At 32.7% G+C, this 17322-nt stretch overlaps 2 protein-coding genes across 7 annotated transcripts in view; one reads left to right on the top strand and one right to left on the bottom strand.

Annotated features, from left to right (window-relative positions):
- Window positions 1–10627, top strand: part of mura (murashka) — a 24205-nt gene extending 13578 nt beyond the window's left edge. For both annotated transcript variants that reach the window (XM_046630830.2, XM_069137069.1), the window contains exons 9-10: window positions 51–357; window positions 489–10627. In XM_046630830.2, the coding sequence (XP_046486786.1) occupies window positions 51–357; window positions 489–563 (382 nt within the window). In that variant the 3' untranslated portion in view covers window positions 564–10627. The remainder of the gene's footprint in view (window positions 1–50; window positions 358–488) is intronic.
- Golgin104 (Golgin 104) lies at window positions 9771–17322 on the bottom strand. 5 transcript variants are annotated; one of them, XM_046630826.2, is made up of 10 exons: window positions 16914–17320; window positions 16320–16459; window positions 14344–16238; window positions 13889–14159; window positions 13259–13662; window positions 12515–13053; window positions 12090–12355; window positions 11988–12011; window positions 11418–11567; window positions 9771–11303 (listed from the first exon to the last, which is right to left on the bottom strand). In XM_046630826.2, exons 1-10 carry the CDS (start codon window positions 17014–17016, stop codon window positions 11238–11240), a joined length of 3858 nt encoding a protein of 1285 aa, XP_046486782.1. In that variant the 5' UTR covers window positions 17017–17320; the 3' UTR covers window positions 9771–11237. The 5 variants fall into 5 exon arrangements, with proteins under 5 accessions (XP_046486782.1, XP_046486779.1, XP_068993169.1 ...); XM_046630823.2 differs by having other exon boundaries at window positions 14344–16459; window positions 16914–17321; XM_069137068.1 differs by having other exon boundaries at window positions 14344–16459; window positions 17166–17320.

Raw genomic sequence — 17322 nt, 5'->3', positions numbered from 1 at the left:
TAATGACTACGTTATAATTTAAATTCTACATAACGTAACTTGTATTTCAGAGCAATGTTCAGCAATCCACCCTTGTCCCCATATAGTCAAGCTGAATTATCTTCTCCAGAGTCTACAGAAACTGAGAATTATGAGGCGCTGTTATCGTTGGCTGAAAGATTAGGAGAAGCCAAACCAAGAGGTTTGACTCGTGCAGAAGTAGAACAGCTGCCTTCGTATAAATTTAATGCAGAAACTCATCAGGGTGATCAAACTAACTGTGTTGTTTGTATGTGTGATTTCGAAGCGTTACAATCGCTTCGTGTACTACCTTGCTCACACGAGTTTCATGCCAGATGCATCGATAAGTGGCTCAAGGTAATTTTGCATACTTATCATTCAATACTATAGAAAGTGTGAAGGGTACAGACACTAATCAATTATCAATTCAGTAACTGTTTTATCTGTGAATGCATCATACTGATAATGTGCTTATGTTCTGTTTGCAGTCAAATAGAACATGTCCCATTTGTCGTGGAGATGCCGGAGAATATTTTGGAACTGGAGGTGGCAACAGTGACTGACCTTCTGATTTGTAGGCCTGTTAATGCCGTAACCAAAATACAGCTTCACATGATCATTTTTCGTCTTCACCATTAAATATCGCAATGCTGATTTGCACCAATGTGTGTGGGTAAGCGCAACGTTTACCCTAATATTATTCAGTTATCGATAGAATTATTCTCATAGCAATAGCATATTTCATCTACGTGTGGTTCCCACAAATAGGAATACTCGTTCAAATTGCAATGATCTACTGAAAATTTGAAAATACACTTTGAGCATTGTAAATTAGAAGTGTGGTAAATATTCAATTTGTTCGACTTATTGTTGGCATAACAAGCTGGTGTTAAAAATTCAACACAAATATGCCAATAAAATCACTATATATTTCCTTGTCATTACGTGTCCATGTAAATTAATTCTGTGTAACAGACAGATAAAAAAAAGCGAAAACACTGAAAATTATTTTGGTTTCGTTCCCCGTGTGGATTTTTTCAAATCTTCGTAAATAATGTGATGGTTTTTCGTCTAGTCTTTTAACCCAGAATATTTCATTCGAATCTCTGTATAAATACTTTGGACTTTCATATGCCTTTGTCTCGATATATGATATTTGTGCTGTGTACTATAATAATTTAGAGTTTATTACATTTCACCATTACGATTTTTCCTTCAAGTCGCGAATGTAAAAAAAAATAAAATAAAAAATTTCTCAACACCGCATCCAAAAAAATAAAATAAAAATAATTGTATATATTCGTTGTCCGTACTGAATTAAAAATTTTATAGAATTCCTGTTGGTTACTCAAAGTTTACAATGCTTTCAAGTGCGTTTTTCAATGCATCTAATTGCTTTTTTGAATACTTGTAAATCATTGGACTTATAGTTTAAGTAATCGAACTTGCTACTTGCGAGCCGTTGATAAAAGTATGCATCGTTTTCTGCCTCCCTCATCATATATTGAAGATAGTGTTAAGTTGTTTATCGGGCATTTTCTTAAGACGATAACTTGATAATTCAACAGTTGTTCAAAATGTTTAAATTTGCAATTAACGTGGATTAAGTTACTGTTTCATCTAACGTTGTTTAATTACATATATAAAGATATGTATGTGTATATATTATTTGCTTTCCATTAATTGCTTAAGTTTTTAAACGCATCATTTGATATAAAATAATTTGTAAATATAAATCTTGGTTTCAACCTTTAACCAAATGTAGGTTTTAAGTTTTGCAATAAAAGCTATATTATTATATCAAGTCATTGGCTTTTAGTGTTTAACTAGCTACGGGGGTGTATATGTTCAATGCAATTTTTCGAATAAGTAATTAATATATATATATATAGCTTCATTGTTGTTTTATTTTATGATTGTTTATCAACGCAGTTGTTAATCGAGATAATAAACCTAATTCCTCGTCAAGGAACAAGTTCCATTATTAGAATACGATAAATATTCGCTGGTTTTCATTCATCTCACAACAAAACCCACGCAACTCAAATGTATGTACATACATATAGATGACAGTTCCAGATGCTAAAAAAATCTAAGCATTGTTTAGAACACTCAATGTACGGGCTTATTTAATATGATTTATTTTTTTGCGTTTCAAATTTTAGTTTTAAAACTAGTTGTGATATCAGCATAAACTGCAATGAATTTGGACACAATTCCGAAACCTTCTATTTCTGTATAAGTATCTTTATATACATGTATCTTAGAGTCTGCGTGCATGGATTTTGTTGATGAAAAAAAAGCTCCTGCTGTATGAAACTTGCAAGCAATAGTTGACTACAAAAAAGAAGAGAAAAAGGTTAAAAAAAATTAAAAGTACCGCTTCTGTTTCCTGCATAACTACCTCTGAAGAATGAATGGAACAATGAATACTTTTTTATACACCGGTAAACAATAATCTTTATAATAAACCACCTAATTACAATGCCATGTTAATAATTAATTGGTTGATGAATTATCCATTAATTATTTTACATTATAAATGCTAATGCTAATATTAGCACGCTGTAGTAATCGATTAGCATTGGCTGGATGGAATGGTATGCAGAAGGTCTTGTTAAAAAAGGGTGCTTTTGCGATATTTTTTTTTCAACCATTTATTGTTAATGATTTGAATGATAAGTTAATTTAATTGTTGGCGCGAAGAGAGAAAAAAAAATTCTTTTAGCTTTAAAAGCATGGGAAGTTTAAAAACTTCACTTTGGTTGCGTATAGTGATGTGGCCTCTTTAATGCTATTATGGCGAATTGAGGGTTCAGTCCTTGGCAGCCTGCAATATTGGCACCTCCTAGCAAACTTTAAGCCAGTGATATAATCTTCACCCCACAGAAGATACTTCTGGAGATAATCTACTGATTACACTTTATAGATCGATAATTTAGTTAGTTTGTTTATTCTTCTGCTACAATTAATGTCTTTCATACACATGTGGTAGTCGGTAACAGCGATTATATCTACTAAAAAATGTTGGTACTTTTTTTTTTGTTGTTCATTAATTGTAGGAAATTTGCATAGCACATAAAAATATTAGTTAGGAATATTTTCAATTACTTATAACTCTAAGAGTGATTCACAATGAAGTGCTGAGTATCATTAACCAAAATTGACAGGATGTTGATTATGGGAAAAGGGACAGATTCTCGTTGGAATTAGATCCGTTCAAAATGCGGAGCAAAAAATGTTCGTATTGTACAATTAAATTGTTTTCCATTCCTACACCTTAAAATTGATATGTCTATGCGTCAACTAGTTATTTGATATATTTTACTGATAATTAGCACTTATTTTTATTGTACGCACTATGGAGTTTACTTATATTCACATTTTCTATTGGAAATTGAACAACGTGCTTGCTCAAACCATTCCATTCCTGCCCCTTTTCTCACGTAGATTTAGATAAATAAGACAATTTGAAGAGCTGAATTTGTGTAGTTAGGCAATTATCGTTTTGTTAATCGATCGAATCTTTTACGTATAATTATGCATAATAATGGTAACATTAACATTATCATTGTGGTTGTTATTATTATTATTTAATGATAATGATAACAATAACGGTAAATTACAATAGCCAATAAATACTATTTGTCACTTCGATTTAATAACTACTTGTAATTAATGTTGTTTAAACTTGTTAACGTGTAGAGAATGGGTGTTGAGTAATTGCTTTTTCAATTTGCTTTGTATAGTTTTTTATTTTTTTCCTTTTTTTTTCGATGTATACTAGGGGACAATTTTCGGTCGAGTTATACATAGATTATATACTATGCATATATAATTACTCGTATCAATAATTGGTTGGCTTTTCAACGCTCTTTCCGTTATTTTACGGTGTCCCTTCACCATGGTATAAAAAAGAAATTTTTGAAACAAAACCGTATATACGTAATTAATTGAACAAAAAAAAAAAAGATTTACATCACAAATGCACACTAAATAATATTAGACACTTCGTGCAAATCGATTCAAATATCAATTTATGGTACAGAGATTCAAATATTCGCAGATATTGTTGGTCCTAGAAGTGTAAGAACACATATCATTTTGATTACGATACTGTTTATATACCTGTGTAATAGTTGAAGGAGAAATATTTCAAAATTAATTGAATTTTCTGGAACTAGTCCGTTATGTTTGCTGTTTATTGAAATAATTTGGCCTCAGAAAATATGTTTATTCGGCTTTCTTTCTATATATACAAATGAATACACAGGCGAACTTAAATAATCTGAAAATTATTATGTTTAATTAATTGTAAGGTGACCTGTGTTATATTTGGCTAGTTATTATGTTATGCTTGAGTTCAATAATTATACTTTCGATGGAGTAATGTGGGAAAATTAAGCCATCAAAATGAAGTGTATAAAGGAATTAAATATGCTGCAGTTTTTTTTTTCGTTTTTTCTTTCATTTCGATACTCTTGCAGATGAGGTTAAGTAAAATTCTTCACATGGAATAGATACATTATTTTCACTCGAATATATTTGAGCAAGTTACATAATTACATAAACAAATTTCTGATTTCTATTTCGACAATAGAATATAGATTACCACTACCGTCTGATGATTTTTCATGATTTTCCACGATTTTTATGGTAGTAGACAACAATAAAAGCAAAGTACAATGCTTATACAACTAATTGTAAAAAAGTGCAAGTTAAACGTGTAACAATTGTGATTATTGTACGCAGGATGCCTATGATTGGGACAGCATAGCGGCCATATTCTAGAATTTTCATTGTAGTTTGATTTGGTGATGATTTACCCAAGCAAATAGTAAGACTTCTATTTAAAGAACATAGTTTTTTAACATCGGTGAAAATCCTACATTATTACAAACCTGCCCAATTAATGTTTAGCCACGAAGAAAAAAAAAATATATATATATAAATATATATTTAATTTGTGTAACTATTATTGATGAATATATAATGATAATTGAATATTAATCGCTTGTGCAACACACACATCCACACACACATATATGCGTTATATATGTAATTACAAATAATTAACAATAATACTGCAGCAATGGAAGTGTAATTGTACAGACGCGAAAGACGATGCCAAACATTATATTATTATTAACTCTTATTATTAAACAAATTACACAAAGGTTTTTCTCATTTACTTTTTAATCGTTATTTTTACAAGTTTTCCTCACTGTTGTTAGTGGTTCTCGAAATTAGCGTTTTCACATACATTCATGTGTTTTACGTATGCACTTTATTGCAGAATTTGACTAAGCCGAGAATTTACTTCTCCGTTCAGTTGGGTGATATATTATAATTTAAATTATGAAAGTCATCAACCGCCGCATAACCAAAATTGTTAAATTTAATTTGCGGACAGAATTGTGTAAATGATTTTTTTTTTTCGTATCAAATTTGATTTATGTAACGTATTATCCGAAAAATCTCAAAGTCTGAACTAACATCTACCGTCAACACTTTTTATTAGTTGCATTTGAAGTCCTCTATCTAACTATAACGGTATATCTCACTCTGTAACAGAAATTTATTCAAATTAACATTCAAATACGTTGCATACGTTACTTTAAAAAAATATGTTTAAATCTGTTCATAAATATACTTATCACACGCATTTATGAACAGATCCGGTGGAATACTTTTCTTTATTATGTTATACGGTCGATGTATGTGGCATAACATACGGGTAGTCACGCAGGAACTCTTTGTAACCGCTCGATGAGAGTGAAATATGCAGAAGAAATTATATTTCGAATGCTTAGAGGTAGCGAAAGCAAATTATTGTAGAAGTCTGCTTTAGAATTCTAAAGGTGAGCTGTCATTTGCGACTTCGTAATAGTAAACTATATATACGTTCATCAAATTTTCCTTCGAAAACAGCGTCACGGACTGTAAGCTCTGCAGCTTAAAAGTTTCGTTGAATGTTAACGCATGTACCCGTGACGTGGTACAAACGGAACAGCTCGAGAGTTTAATTGTACAGTTCCCTATGCGTTCCCACGCATAAATATACCTATAGGTACATGCATGCCTCTATCTTGATGCGGGCTGTATGAGGGTTTATTGTAAATTCATGCGGGGTGAGTCTTCTGAAACCCTTTTCACGTCGATGTTCGAGTATTTTCAATGCTATTCATTTTTAGCAATTAAAAGTTGCTTCGAGTTATGTATACGTAAATTACTGTCTTTTAGCGTAATGAAAGATTTTCGGGTAAAAGGCAATATTGGACAAAATTTTCATCCCCACATTTTATTTGTTTAACGTAGAATTGCGACATTTATCGGGTTAATGTTACGCCTAATGGTGTAGACTATTACGGCATGACATGGATGTTTTCATCCATGCTCTGGTGACAAAGAACTATTACTTTATACGTATATTCATATGATATATCTTATGATACTGAAAGATTCTTTGCAGTAGGTTATAGACAAAAAATTTTATACTGCATTGCTATAATTATTACTCTGCTCGCTCAATTTCACCAACCCTCGTAGATTTAAATGTACTTGCGAGTATACTCTTCTCTTTCTCTGTCACTAGTTTTGTGTCCAATCTGTGATTTTGGGCTGGCTATCTTTAGCAGCGAGATAAAATAAAGAATGAAGAAAACAAACGGAAAAATAAGGAAGGTAAATACCATCGGTGGAAGTCCGCCAACGCATTTTTGAAATCTGTTCAAGAAATCCCGAAAGCTATTGAAAGCTCTTTCGCGCACATGCATTAAAACGCAAATATTCGTGTAAATAACATTATTATTTCATAAGTACTGCTGGTGTATCATAGCTTCGCTAATGCTAATATGCGTAAGAGTATAATTTTTGATTCGAGCCATGATGTATAATAAATGCATCATTGTTGAATCCTTGAAATAAGGTCAAAGACGCGTTTTACCTCGACTCGATTATCACACTAGTTAGAAATGAACGATATATTACTGCAAAAGTACCGAACCAATACATCAGCTTTAAAACGAACGTGCACTTAACGCCTCCATCTCCTTTAAACCAGCATCCCTCCTAAGGCACAATTCGCCCTTTGGGGGCTCTATCAGGCACCCTATACAGCTTGAGAGGCATGTACGAGAGCCGAAAGCCGAGCTGGGCTAAGCCAAAATCAATTCGTAAAGGAAAATTAACACAATGAAGCCTGCACCGCGGGACTCGGCACTAAGAGCCTTATGGAACCTCGATCGACTACCTCTAACGAATGAATTCATGCTGGCATAATGCAGAGTTAAAGTTTAAAATTTGAATACGTCGCGTAACTATAAGCTACCGCTACCTCTTTTCACATCTCGAAAAGGAAAAAAAAAAACACGAAGATAGAGGTGGTAACGTAGAAATATCAGACTAGTTTTCCCACGTGCGAATTTCCGTTGATTTCTTTTCTTCTATTACACATGACTTTACTGACTACAAATATATAATATACATATAACTTAATTTCTATACATATATTCTTTTGCTGCATATCATTTTAATTAATTTGTCGTGTAAATTTCACCTAAGTATGGAGTAATTTTACATTTTACTTCTGTACTTTCAGTCATTTACTAAGTACACTTTTCTCCAATACCATTTATTGCTGTACGTGTACGTGTATAATTATTCTTACACGAAACATGATTTAAATCATGAAAATTAATATTCATTGCAGTAGGGCATTTCGGCAAATATTAGTGTAATTTTTGAATTGTTATGAACTATGATCTACGAATCACACAATACCAAAATAATTGAATAATTATATCGAACAATAATCTGATGTTAATTGTTGATGTCACATAAGCTATAGTGTTCGCATCTATAATTCTTGTCCAATTTCAAAGTTGAGCAGGTCCCCTACGTAGGGATTCTCCATAAAGTCATTGTCAGCCAACTTTTCTCAACCTTTATCGATATTTTCGATTAATCAGCGTTGGACATGGTTTTTCATAAATATGGATACAAAAAGGAATTAATTGCATGAAACAATTATGTACAAAAAACTTATCTTTTATAGGAAATTTTGAATGCAACAGGATTCACATTTTTTTCAAATTTGATTTTAACTAGATTTGTAGATCTAATAAAGATGGAAACATGTAGCTCCAAGACGGGGAGGTAAAGAACTTCCAAAAAAACCACAGAACACATTTTCAAGTAGTATCAGATGCTGGTTGATTAATCAGAAATGTTGATGAGTATCGGAAAAATGTGCATACTGAGTCTCTGGAGAATCCCTCGTGTGTGCGTAATACTTTTAATGAGTAATATTTTTTTAATCATGCATATAATAATGTTTAGCACCAGTTTACGTTTTCATACAGTACGTTCTTCAAATGTAAATCTCATTTGGAATATAATAGCTACCGAAAGTTGAATTGCTGGAAATATACAAGATGATCACGAACTATCGCTCCACAGGCTGCCAATGTATTCCTCGTGAAAATCAATGACTGAAACGTTTGTCGTTCGCGAGTTACTGCCGTTCGTTTGAAATTGGTCAATCCGGTAGCATCTAATGGCTCGGGACAGTTGCCGAGCCTATCAAAAATAAAAAAAACGTTTCAGTCGCCGATTTCCACAAGGAATACATTGGTATCCTGTGGGAGGATAGTCCTGCGTCACCCTGTATACAAAGAATTATTCCATATTCTATATATGTATAATGTATATTTTAATATATTGCCTCTATAAGTAAAAAAAAAATAGAAATCTACACAAATAATAAGTGTAGATTGATTAATGTGCTTTATGTGGTGTGTTGGCCGTTATTGAACCCATATGTTCCGTAAATATGATTCTGATACAAACTATACGAAAAATTGAATCATAAAATAAAAAATAAGGAAAAAAAAAAACACTACGTGTTGTCAGAAACGCAAGTCGTATACTTATACAGATGTGTACCTGTAATGTTAAAATTTTGAGCTTTTTCATACAAGGATGGATTATAATCAATCTATTAATGAACACAATTTTTATTAGTATAGAAAAAAATATTGGTAACTATAATATAAGGAATATTAAAATAAAATGTACAAAAAGCAATATCTTCGATATAGCATAATAATTGTTCTAACATTTAATACTTGTCCTTGCAGCTGTCTACGTGCATGTTTTGCCGAATTATAAGTTCGTACAGAGTAAACTCACAAATTTTGTTGCGGAAAAATGTGTCTTATGTATTATGAAATCGACAGAAATATCCGTTGAGCGAAAAAGAATGGTCAAAATGCCCATTCACAAATATTAGCGAATATTACATAATTAGCTGAAAATCATAAATTGTAATTAGAATTAATTACTTGACACTGTATGATACCTACCTGCCAAAAGCTCTGTTCAAGAGCATTATTAATTACATTAGAAATACATACTCCACTATATCAAGAAACATTAAAAATAAATTATATTAACAATAAGTATAATCGATTCTCTTTAATCAAAATAATTTTTCTGTTTGTTACTGCAACGTGGAATTACTGTGGTATAATTGACGAATGGGAAAATGATTGTGATTACAGTATGATTGTAACATACGTAAAAAATTACAATTACCATTATATATATATACCTATATCTTGTATATTTGCTCGTGCGTTTGCTATGTAGCGTATACGAAAAGACTTTCAATATACTTATTCTATGAAAATCTGACGATCTTGATCACTCCTCTTTTTCGCGTAGTGGGAAATATGGATCTATATTATTTCTCAAATAAGTTACACATATACATTTTTGAAAATACTTCATTCACGTATTACTTTTTTCAATATACACATACGTATGCATAGTACATCTTTTTTAAGTTTGTTAAGCAGTATCCCAGGTCGGTGCATTATTTGCAAGGATATTACAACCAGTAACAGTTATAACATGTTCGATAAAATATATGTAAGCAGTAAAATTTTTAATTTTATTCCGTTCTGAAATTAACTACCGGACACTTTCATCGATCTTGCAGTATTCGTTTTCGTCCTTACAAAGGATTTACACCACTGTCTACAATTTTGTAGCTATCACACATACTTCAATATGTATGTACATATATATTTATTTTACCTAAGTACAGCGCAATATACATATTTTATAAGCTCAATTTCAATTACGTAATTTGAGTTATCGTGTAAGTTACTGCAATGTGACAGCATACGTATATTTCTGTAACTGTAAATTTTGGAATGTAAGAGGTTAACAAATTTATACCCTGATCAAAAAATATTATGGGCATCAATTATTAATTCATTACTGGTTATATATAGAAAAACAAAATTTGAGTATAAAACTAATAAATAAAATTAATATAACAAAACAAAATTTATACAAATAAAGGCATCTAAAATAAATCGGTACTCCTGATTCTAAAAGTTCTAATACGACACTTAATTATTTTTCTCCAAATCATATTGCATTGAGTCTGATAGGGTATTTCGAAAAATCTCAACAGTTATTAAAAATTATATGCATCACGGTTGACTCCGGCAACGTTTCATTTTCATGTTAACAGGGGCGGCTTAGCCACTATGGTAGGTGTGGAGCACTCCACACCTTAAAATTTAGTAGGTGTGGAATTCCATACCGCAGATATCTGTAGTTTCAAAAAATTCACTTTTGTTTCAATTACTTGAATATCAACGATGCCGCAAGATCACTTGGACGATGTATCTATAATCCATATTCACTAAGATAGACCTGAAGAATTAGATCTTGATCTTCTGATAAACGAATTCATCAACCTTAACAACTGCAGAAAAGCAAATTTCGGTATATCAAAGTGAAATAAAAGTGTACTTTGTATAGGACACACTGAAAAGTTTAACAGTGTTATTTTATGCTAGTCCAAATTAACCCACACACCTACACTCAGCTCTGCACCTCAGAAACATACATTCTGCCGCCCCTGCATGGTAACACAATACTGGTTAAGTGTAAAATATTTATACTCCGCCATAAATAACGAGAATCGTGACTAGATGTAGTACTTTGACCACGCTGTAAAATTACTTTATGGCAATTAGTGAATTGCCATTTTACAGTAGGGCAACCGCTGAATCACTTTTCGAAATCTATGGTTCTGGTTTTATCCAGAAAATTTTTAGCACCAGAATACGGTCATTCGGGGTTAGCAGCATTGCTAAGATTTTCACTTCAGAGTGTTGTTCACTGTCATTCCGAGGACAAATACGATTTTTCAAATTTTACTGTCTTGGCTTGTTCTGTATGGTAAGCCGTGCAATTTCTCCACCCAATGTGTCAATGCTGTCCTGTTTCAGAGGTAAAAAAAAAATTGTATAAGACACATATAAAATTTAAAATTAAGACCCAAATAAGGTAAAATGTTCTGAGCAACAATATTTAATTATACAACAAGAACTCACCTTCAAAGTAATATTCTTAAGTAATGTATCTTCCAGTACAGCTTGCAATTTCTGATTTATTTCTAAAGACAGCTCTAGTGTCATATTATCATCAGAAACTCGTTGATTATATACCGATGCCATAATACCACCATGTCTAGCTAGCTCAGCCTGTAAGGTAAAATAAAAGTCCTTAATCCGTCTGAGAAACAACACAGAAACGAATTATGAACTAAGATAACTGGAACAAATTGTTATTTACAAATTTGTATTTCTAGGAGGGGAAAGGTAAAAAAAAATGTATCGTTCATGTCTTGTTTAAAACATGGTTGGAAATATTTAGCAATTGAGATGATGGACAAAAAAGAGCAGATTTTGAAAAGTAAATGACTAACTATTAAAAATAAAGTGCAAAACGTAGTGGATAACTACACAGATTTACTTTCTTCATGCACTCCCACTTAATATTTTACGGGTATATGAATAACGTATTTTCAATTTATTTCCCTTTTGAGCTGCAATAATGTGCAGTGTAAATGATTGAGGGGGACACAAGTTTCTAAGATCCAAAAAAAGTGAATGGTGACTTACAGCATTGCGTCTGCCTTTGATATGCTAGCATACATAATAAGATAATGAAGTTCAGTTTTGAAGATAATGTAACACAAAAATTGACAATATTTTGTGATTTACCTTATTTCTATCACGTTCATTACTACCCATTGCATCCGGATTTTCATGCAGAATATAATTTTTTATAATTTTTGATTTCTTCTGCAATTCGTTAAGTAATGTTCTGGTATGTTCTTCCAAGAAATCCAACTTCTCGGCCTGTTTAACACGAATTTTTTGTAATTTTACTATTCTATCTATCAAAGTTTGTCTGTCTGGTTCGGTAGACTGTAATGTATGATCTCCACTATTACTATTATCGGATACAGCACCATTAAGTGTTTCACCTAAAAATAAAAAACAGAAAATATACAATTACTAGTTGGTGATATTTACTAATGATGTGGCGTATAATAAGCTTAGAATGTTCAAAGAATCCATCAATTCTTTACAGTAATTTTAGAAATCGAATCAGCTAGATTATTGGGATGAGGACAAGATCATACCGGTGCTCAATGATGAATTAGAACCAGTTCGGGAGATTTGGTCTAGAGAGTTACTCGGTGAGCCACTTTCATATGCATCTAATCTTTTTTTGCACATCTGTAATTCTTTTGTCATTTCTTTAACAGAAATTTGTTGTTTTCTTCGAAGGACTGCATTTTCTCCTTGACTATCTTCTAATTTTTGGGCTAAATTCCGAGCGAGTTGTGTTTGTTCAGCCACGTGTCTAGCCAAGAGTTCACATTCTTCTGTTCTCTTACTCTTCTCTGACGACAAACTGACTTCCAGTAATTTCACTTTAGCAGAGAGTTCTTTGATTTGATCATGCAAGGGACCTTGTTCCAGTTCCAACTGTTCATTCTTAGCTTCAATTGCAGTAAACTCAGATTGTAGACGAACATTTTTATCCGTCAGCTTTTGGGTAAAATCCAACATATGTGCTTCACGCTCACGACACCATTCCATGTCAGCCTGTAACTCCGTGTTTGATTGACGTAGTCTTTCGACTTCTGCATCATTTGATGACAACAACTGCTCTTTGCTGAAAAAGAATGATAACTACCAAATCTCAAAATCAAATGTCAGGGCAATACCAGTGATCATGAATTGTTTGATATGTGATTATATTCATTTTATATTATATAAGCAATGTAATATGGCAACATAAAATAACCTGATTGAAAATTAGGATTGGGGATGTAATTATAATTGATTTGTATGATTCACTGGAGAACAAGATGACTTACTGTGTCAGTTGCAATTTTAAAGTTTCAAGTTGAGATACTTTCCCAACTAAATCAACAATTTCTTTCTGTCTTTGGTCAGCAATTACTTTTAAATTGCTTAAGTTATTTTCATAGTTTAATCTTTCTTTCTCTAGGTTTTGAACTTTTAAACCGAGTGTATTATTTTCTTCGATCAATACAAGTTGCCTTTGTTTCAATGTTTCCACCTCTTTTTGTAGCTGAAGTCTGGACATTTCTTTGTCTTCAGTAACGTGGCGTTCTAGAATTAAACGCGCTTGCTGCTCTTTGAGCTGTTGGTCCAAGGTGACTACTTTGTTTTCTTCAGATTGCTGAAATTTGCGAATCGTTTCATGCGATTCCTTACGTACCTGCTCACATTCTTCTTTCATTTCGTTAATCCGAATCTGCCAAACAAAAAGAATATAACGCTTTGAGTATGGATCAACTTGCAAAACAGTTATAAACTGGTGCAATAATTTTGTTTTTTCTTCAAAAATGCGCTGTCTAAATTACACGATATACCAGAAAATTTTTTCTGATGAATAACAAAATGAGATTTCCATATGTCAAGACAAACACAAAAATTTTGGATCAACTATTAATAGTGTATAGTCACGCAAATTTTAGTACCATTGCTTTATCTAATTTCTGTTGGTTTTCTTTTTGAGCTTCTAATTCAGTCTTCAATTTATTTTGTGTCCACTTCAATTTAACATCTCGCATGCTCAATTCTTCTTTCAATCGATCCACTTCTTTCTGAACATCTGTTAGCTCGTGACACTTTCCATCTAGAATGTTGCATATTCTTGTACGTTCACCCTGTACTTGTTTCAACTTGGTGTGCAGTAATTCTTGTTCTTTAAAAGCCTCATTGATTTTACGTTCTGCATATTCTCTTGCTCTGTGAATATATAAAGAAAAAAAAGAAAAAAATTACCAATACTATAACACTAATCTGTAAAAACCATATCAAGCTCTGAAACTCCTTTATTTTAATCTCAAGCGTACAGAGACCATATTCTTATCACTTCCATATTTTGTGAACTCGAAAATTATCAAATTTAGTTAACCAAATAAAAGTTTACCTTTGCGTCTCTATAAGCTGTTTTTCGCTAATCGCATATTTCATGACCATGCTTTCCTTTTCTTTATTAGCGAGAAGATATTCTTTTTTAAGTACTTCCTGATTAGCAGTTGCTTGCCTCAAATCACTTCTCAGTTTTTCAATTGTTTTTTCAAGAGTTTCTAGCTGCAAAACATATAATTCACTGTTGTTTTCAGCAGCGAATCTTTGGTTTTCCATTTCCAACTTCAGCACAGTCTCTGACAACTTGCTGTTTTCTTCCTTTAAAGTGCGATAATCTCTTACAAGAGTCACATAAACTGGCTGGTCAAGCAACCCGAGATCAATCAATTTATCTCTCTGGCTCTCAACAGCATTGTGCTCAACCCTTTCGTGCTCCCGACTGAAGTGTTCACTTGACACTGATTGTGAACTAGGTGAAGTATCAGAATTGCTGTTATTTCGAGTAACTAATATTACATCATCAGATGTGTTCTCTTTTATTAACAGTTGCTCATTAATTTCTATGCTACTCGTACAGTTACTGCAATTAGTATTGTCAATCCCATCCAGCATATTAAGATTGTGTGCATGCATTGCTACTACTGTTTTATTAGGCAAATGAGAATCAGTAACATTAACTGAACTGACTGTATCTCGATTTGTTTGACCACTGTTGAATTCCAAATTGTTTAGCAATTCCTCGACAATTCGATTTGGCATTTGAAGATCATGACTTGGTTTACTATTCTTGGAAGTTGAATCTGCAGGTACATTGGAAGGTAATGATGTTTCAGTTTCTTGTTCTTGAGGTATAATAGTAGAATCAGGCTCATGTTTTTTCATGGAATGGTTATAGAATGAATTTCCATCTTCGTTCGTAGAATTATCTTGAATACTAAATTGTTCCGCAGTGGATTCATGTTGTTGCACTCTGTCACACAAATTACTGGTGTTTATATGTTGTGACTCATCTGTTACATCACACATAATTTGGCAGCTAGCCTGAGTGTTGTGCACTGTTTTATCGTCACCATTCGGTGTTAGATCCAGTCCTACAGAATTTGAACTAGTTCCACTCCCTTCTACATACGTTTTATAATCTGTGGGGTTGTTCTCTGTCATTCTAAGTATGTTGTTATATTTAGCAGCTAAATTTTGAGGTAACAAAGTTTTCTCCATAATATTTGTTGACTTTTCTGTAATGAAATTCAGAAAGTTCCTACTTTTGTTCAAAAATTGAGCATTTGACTGCAGTATGTTCATTGATTTAGAGGATACTGAGAATTTCACTAGCTTTGCATCGTTGGCAAGAGAGGATTTATTAATGTTATGTATTGTACTTAAATCAGTAGTAGGGTCACTACGAATTAAGTCACCGGTGGAACTTAGGTCTGATACTTGGTTATTTCTTGATATGTCCAAAACAACAGATGATTTTACAGACTGACCGTGACAATAAATTGCTGAACTCTGTGGACTTGTTGGTTGAGACGATACTGTGTGTGCCATCTGATCACTGTTATTTAAAATAGTATGCTCTCTGTCATTATCAGAAAGCATGCTTTGATAATTGCAAATAACTTGTTTCTTGTCGTCCTGAACCTGACATATTGCATCTTCCTTATTTAGTGTTACATCACTTGTTTGTCCAATATTCATTTTATCAGGCACAACTCCAGGAATATCTATACTGTTCAATGATATTTCAAAATTATCTTCAGGCAGTGCTTTCGGAGTAGGTAATTGGATTGGTGAATTTTCAGGCGTATGATTGAAGTTAATTTCTTCTTCATTATTTCCAGAGTCATTTGTAAGTAGAGTGTCATTCGTCAATTCTTTTGTCATTTCAAATTTCTTTAACCGAGTGAGATCCGTACTTGAATTCACTTCTTCACTGCTGTTTATTAATGAAAGCTGAAATGTTGATGATATATCTTGATTTTCTAGACTGGTTAATTCATGACCACATAAATTTTTAAGGCGTTGATTGGCTACCTCTGTGATTTTATTTGAACTGTGTACTTTCCGTACATCCAAATTATCGTCAGGCATCACCAATGAGTTATCAAGGTAGTTTGACGAATCTTTTGTTGCGTTTGTGGGTAAAGTGACTTCTTCTTTTTTCGAACCATTATCTGGAACAATTCATTAAGCTGAGAAGAATATGTACCAATTCCACGTGTCGGAAATTATTGAAAGTAGGATAGGTTTAGGCCAAACATAGTAATTACATGTTAGTTTAAAACCTATAAATTGTCGGCATGCTATATTTATGTGGCGTTTTTTAAAATCTATTTGGAATTTAAATCAAAATCCAGTATAGAACTATGCAATACCTGCATACAACATACACAGTACCTAGATGTAAACTTACATCATTAATGTCGAACGATTTGACGATTGACAGATGTAACGAAAACAAGTGTGAAAAATGGTTTCTCGAATATTTCAAGTTACTGTCATGCATTCATGTAAATAGACGGAAATGTCACGAGTACACATTGTGTACAATGTCCAAAGAGAATTGTATAAACAAAGCTAAAATTCTGGCATGTGATATCTAGAAACCTTATGTTTATCAGTACGTACCGCATTGCAAACTTGAATCCATGTCAGCTGTTTTCACGTTAACGAAACATTTTTCCGAATCTCTAGTAATGTTGTCAAACGATTGTATTACTACTTCGTCCATTTTTTACTTGGGTGCATTTCACTCGTAAGTAATCGAATAATTTAATTAACCTAATTGAAATGTAACTTCTTGGATGATATACGAAATGTTTTGCACATCATTTTCTTGTTTCCTTGCACAAATTTGATATCAAATAGATAAGTGGTAACCTTAAAACATACTGCGCCCACTTGTATTTCCCGTTCCCATGTTGCTTACTGCGGTAAAGTACGCGGAGTTCGCCAGCATTTGAGACAGTGTACTCGTAAGAAAGAGACAACACTATCTGCATTCTACGTTCTCGGTAGAGCGCGTGGTGTCTGTTCG

This window comes from Neodiprion pinetum, chromosome 6, assembly GCF_021155775.2.
Source record: "Neodiprion pinetum isolate iyNeoPine1 chromosome 6, iyNeoPine1.2, whole genome shotgun sequence".
NCBI lineage: Eukaryota > Metazoa > Arthropoda > Insecta > Hymenoptera > Diprionidae > Neodiprion > Neodiprion pinetum.
Note: the sequence above shows the minus strand (reverse complement) of the source record. Positions and strands in the feature narration are given on the sequence as shown.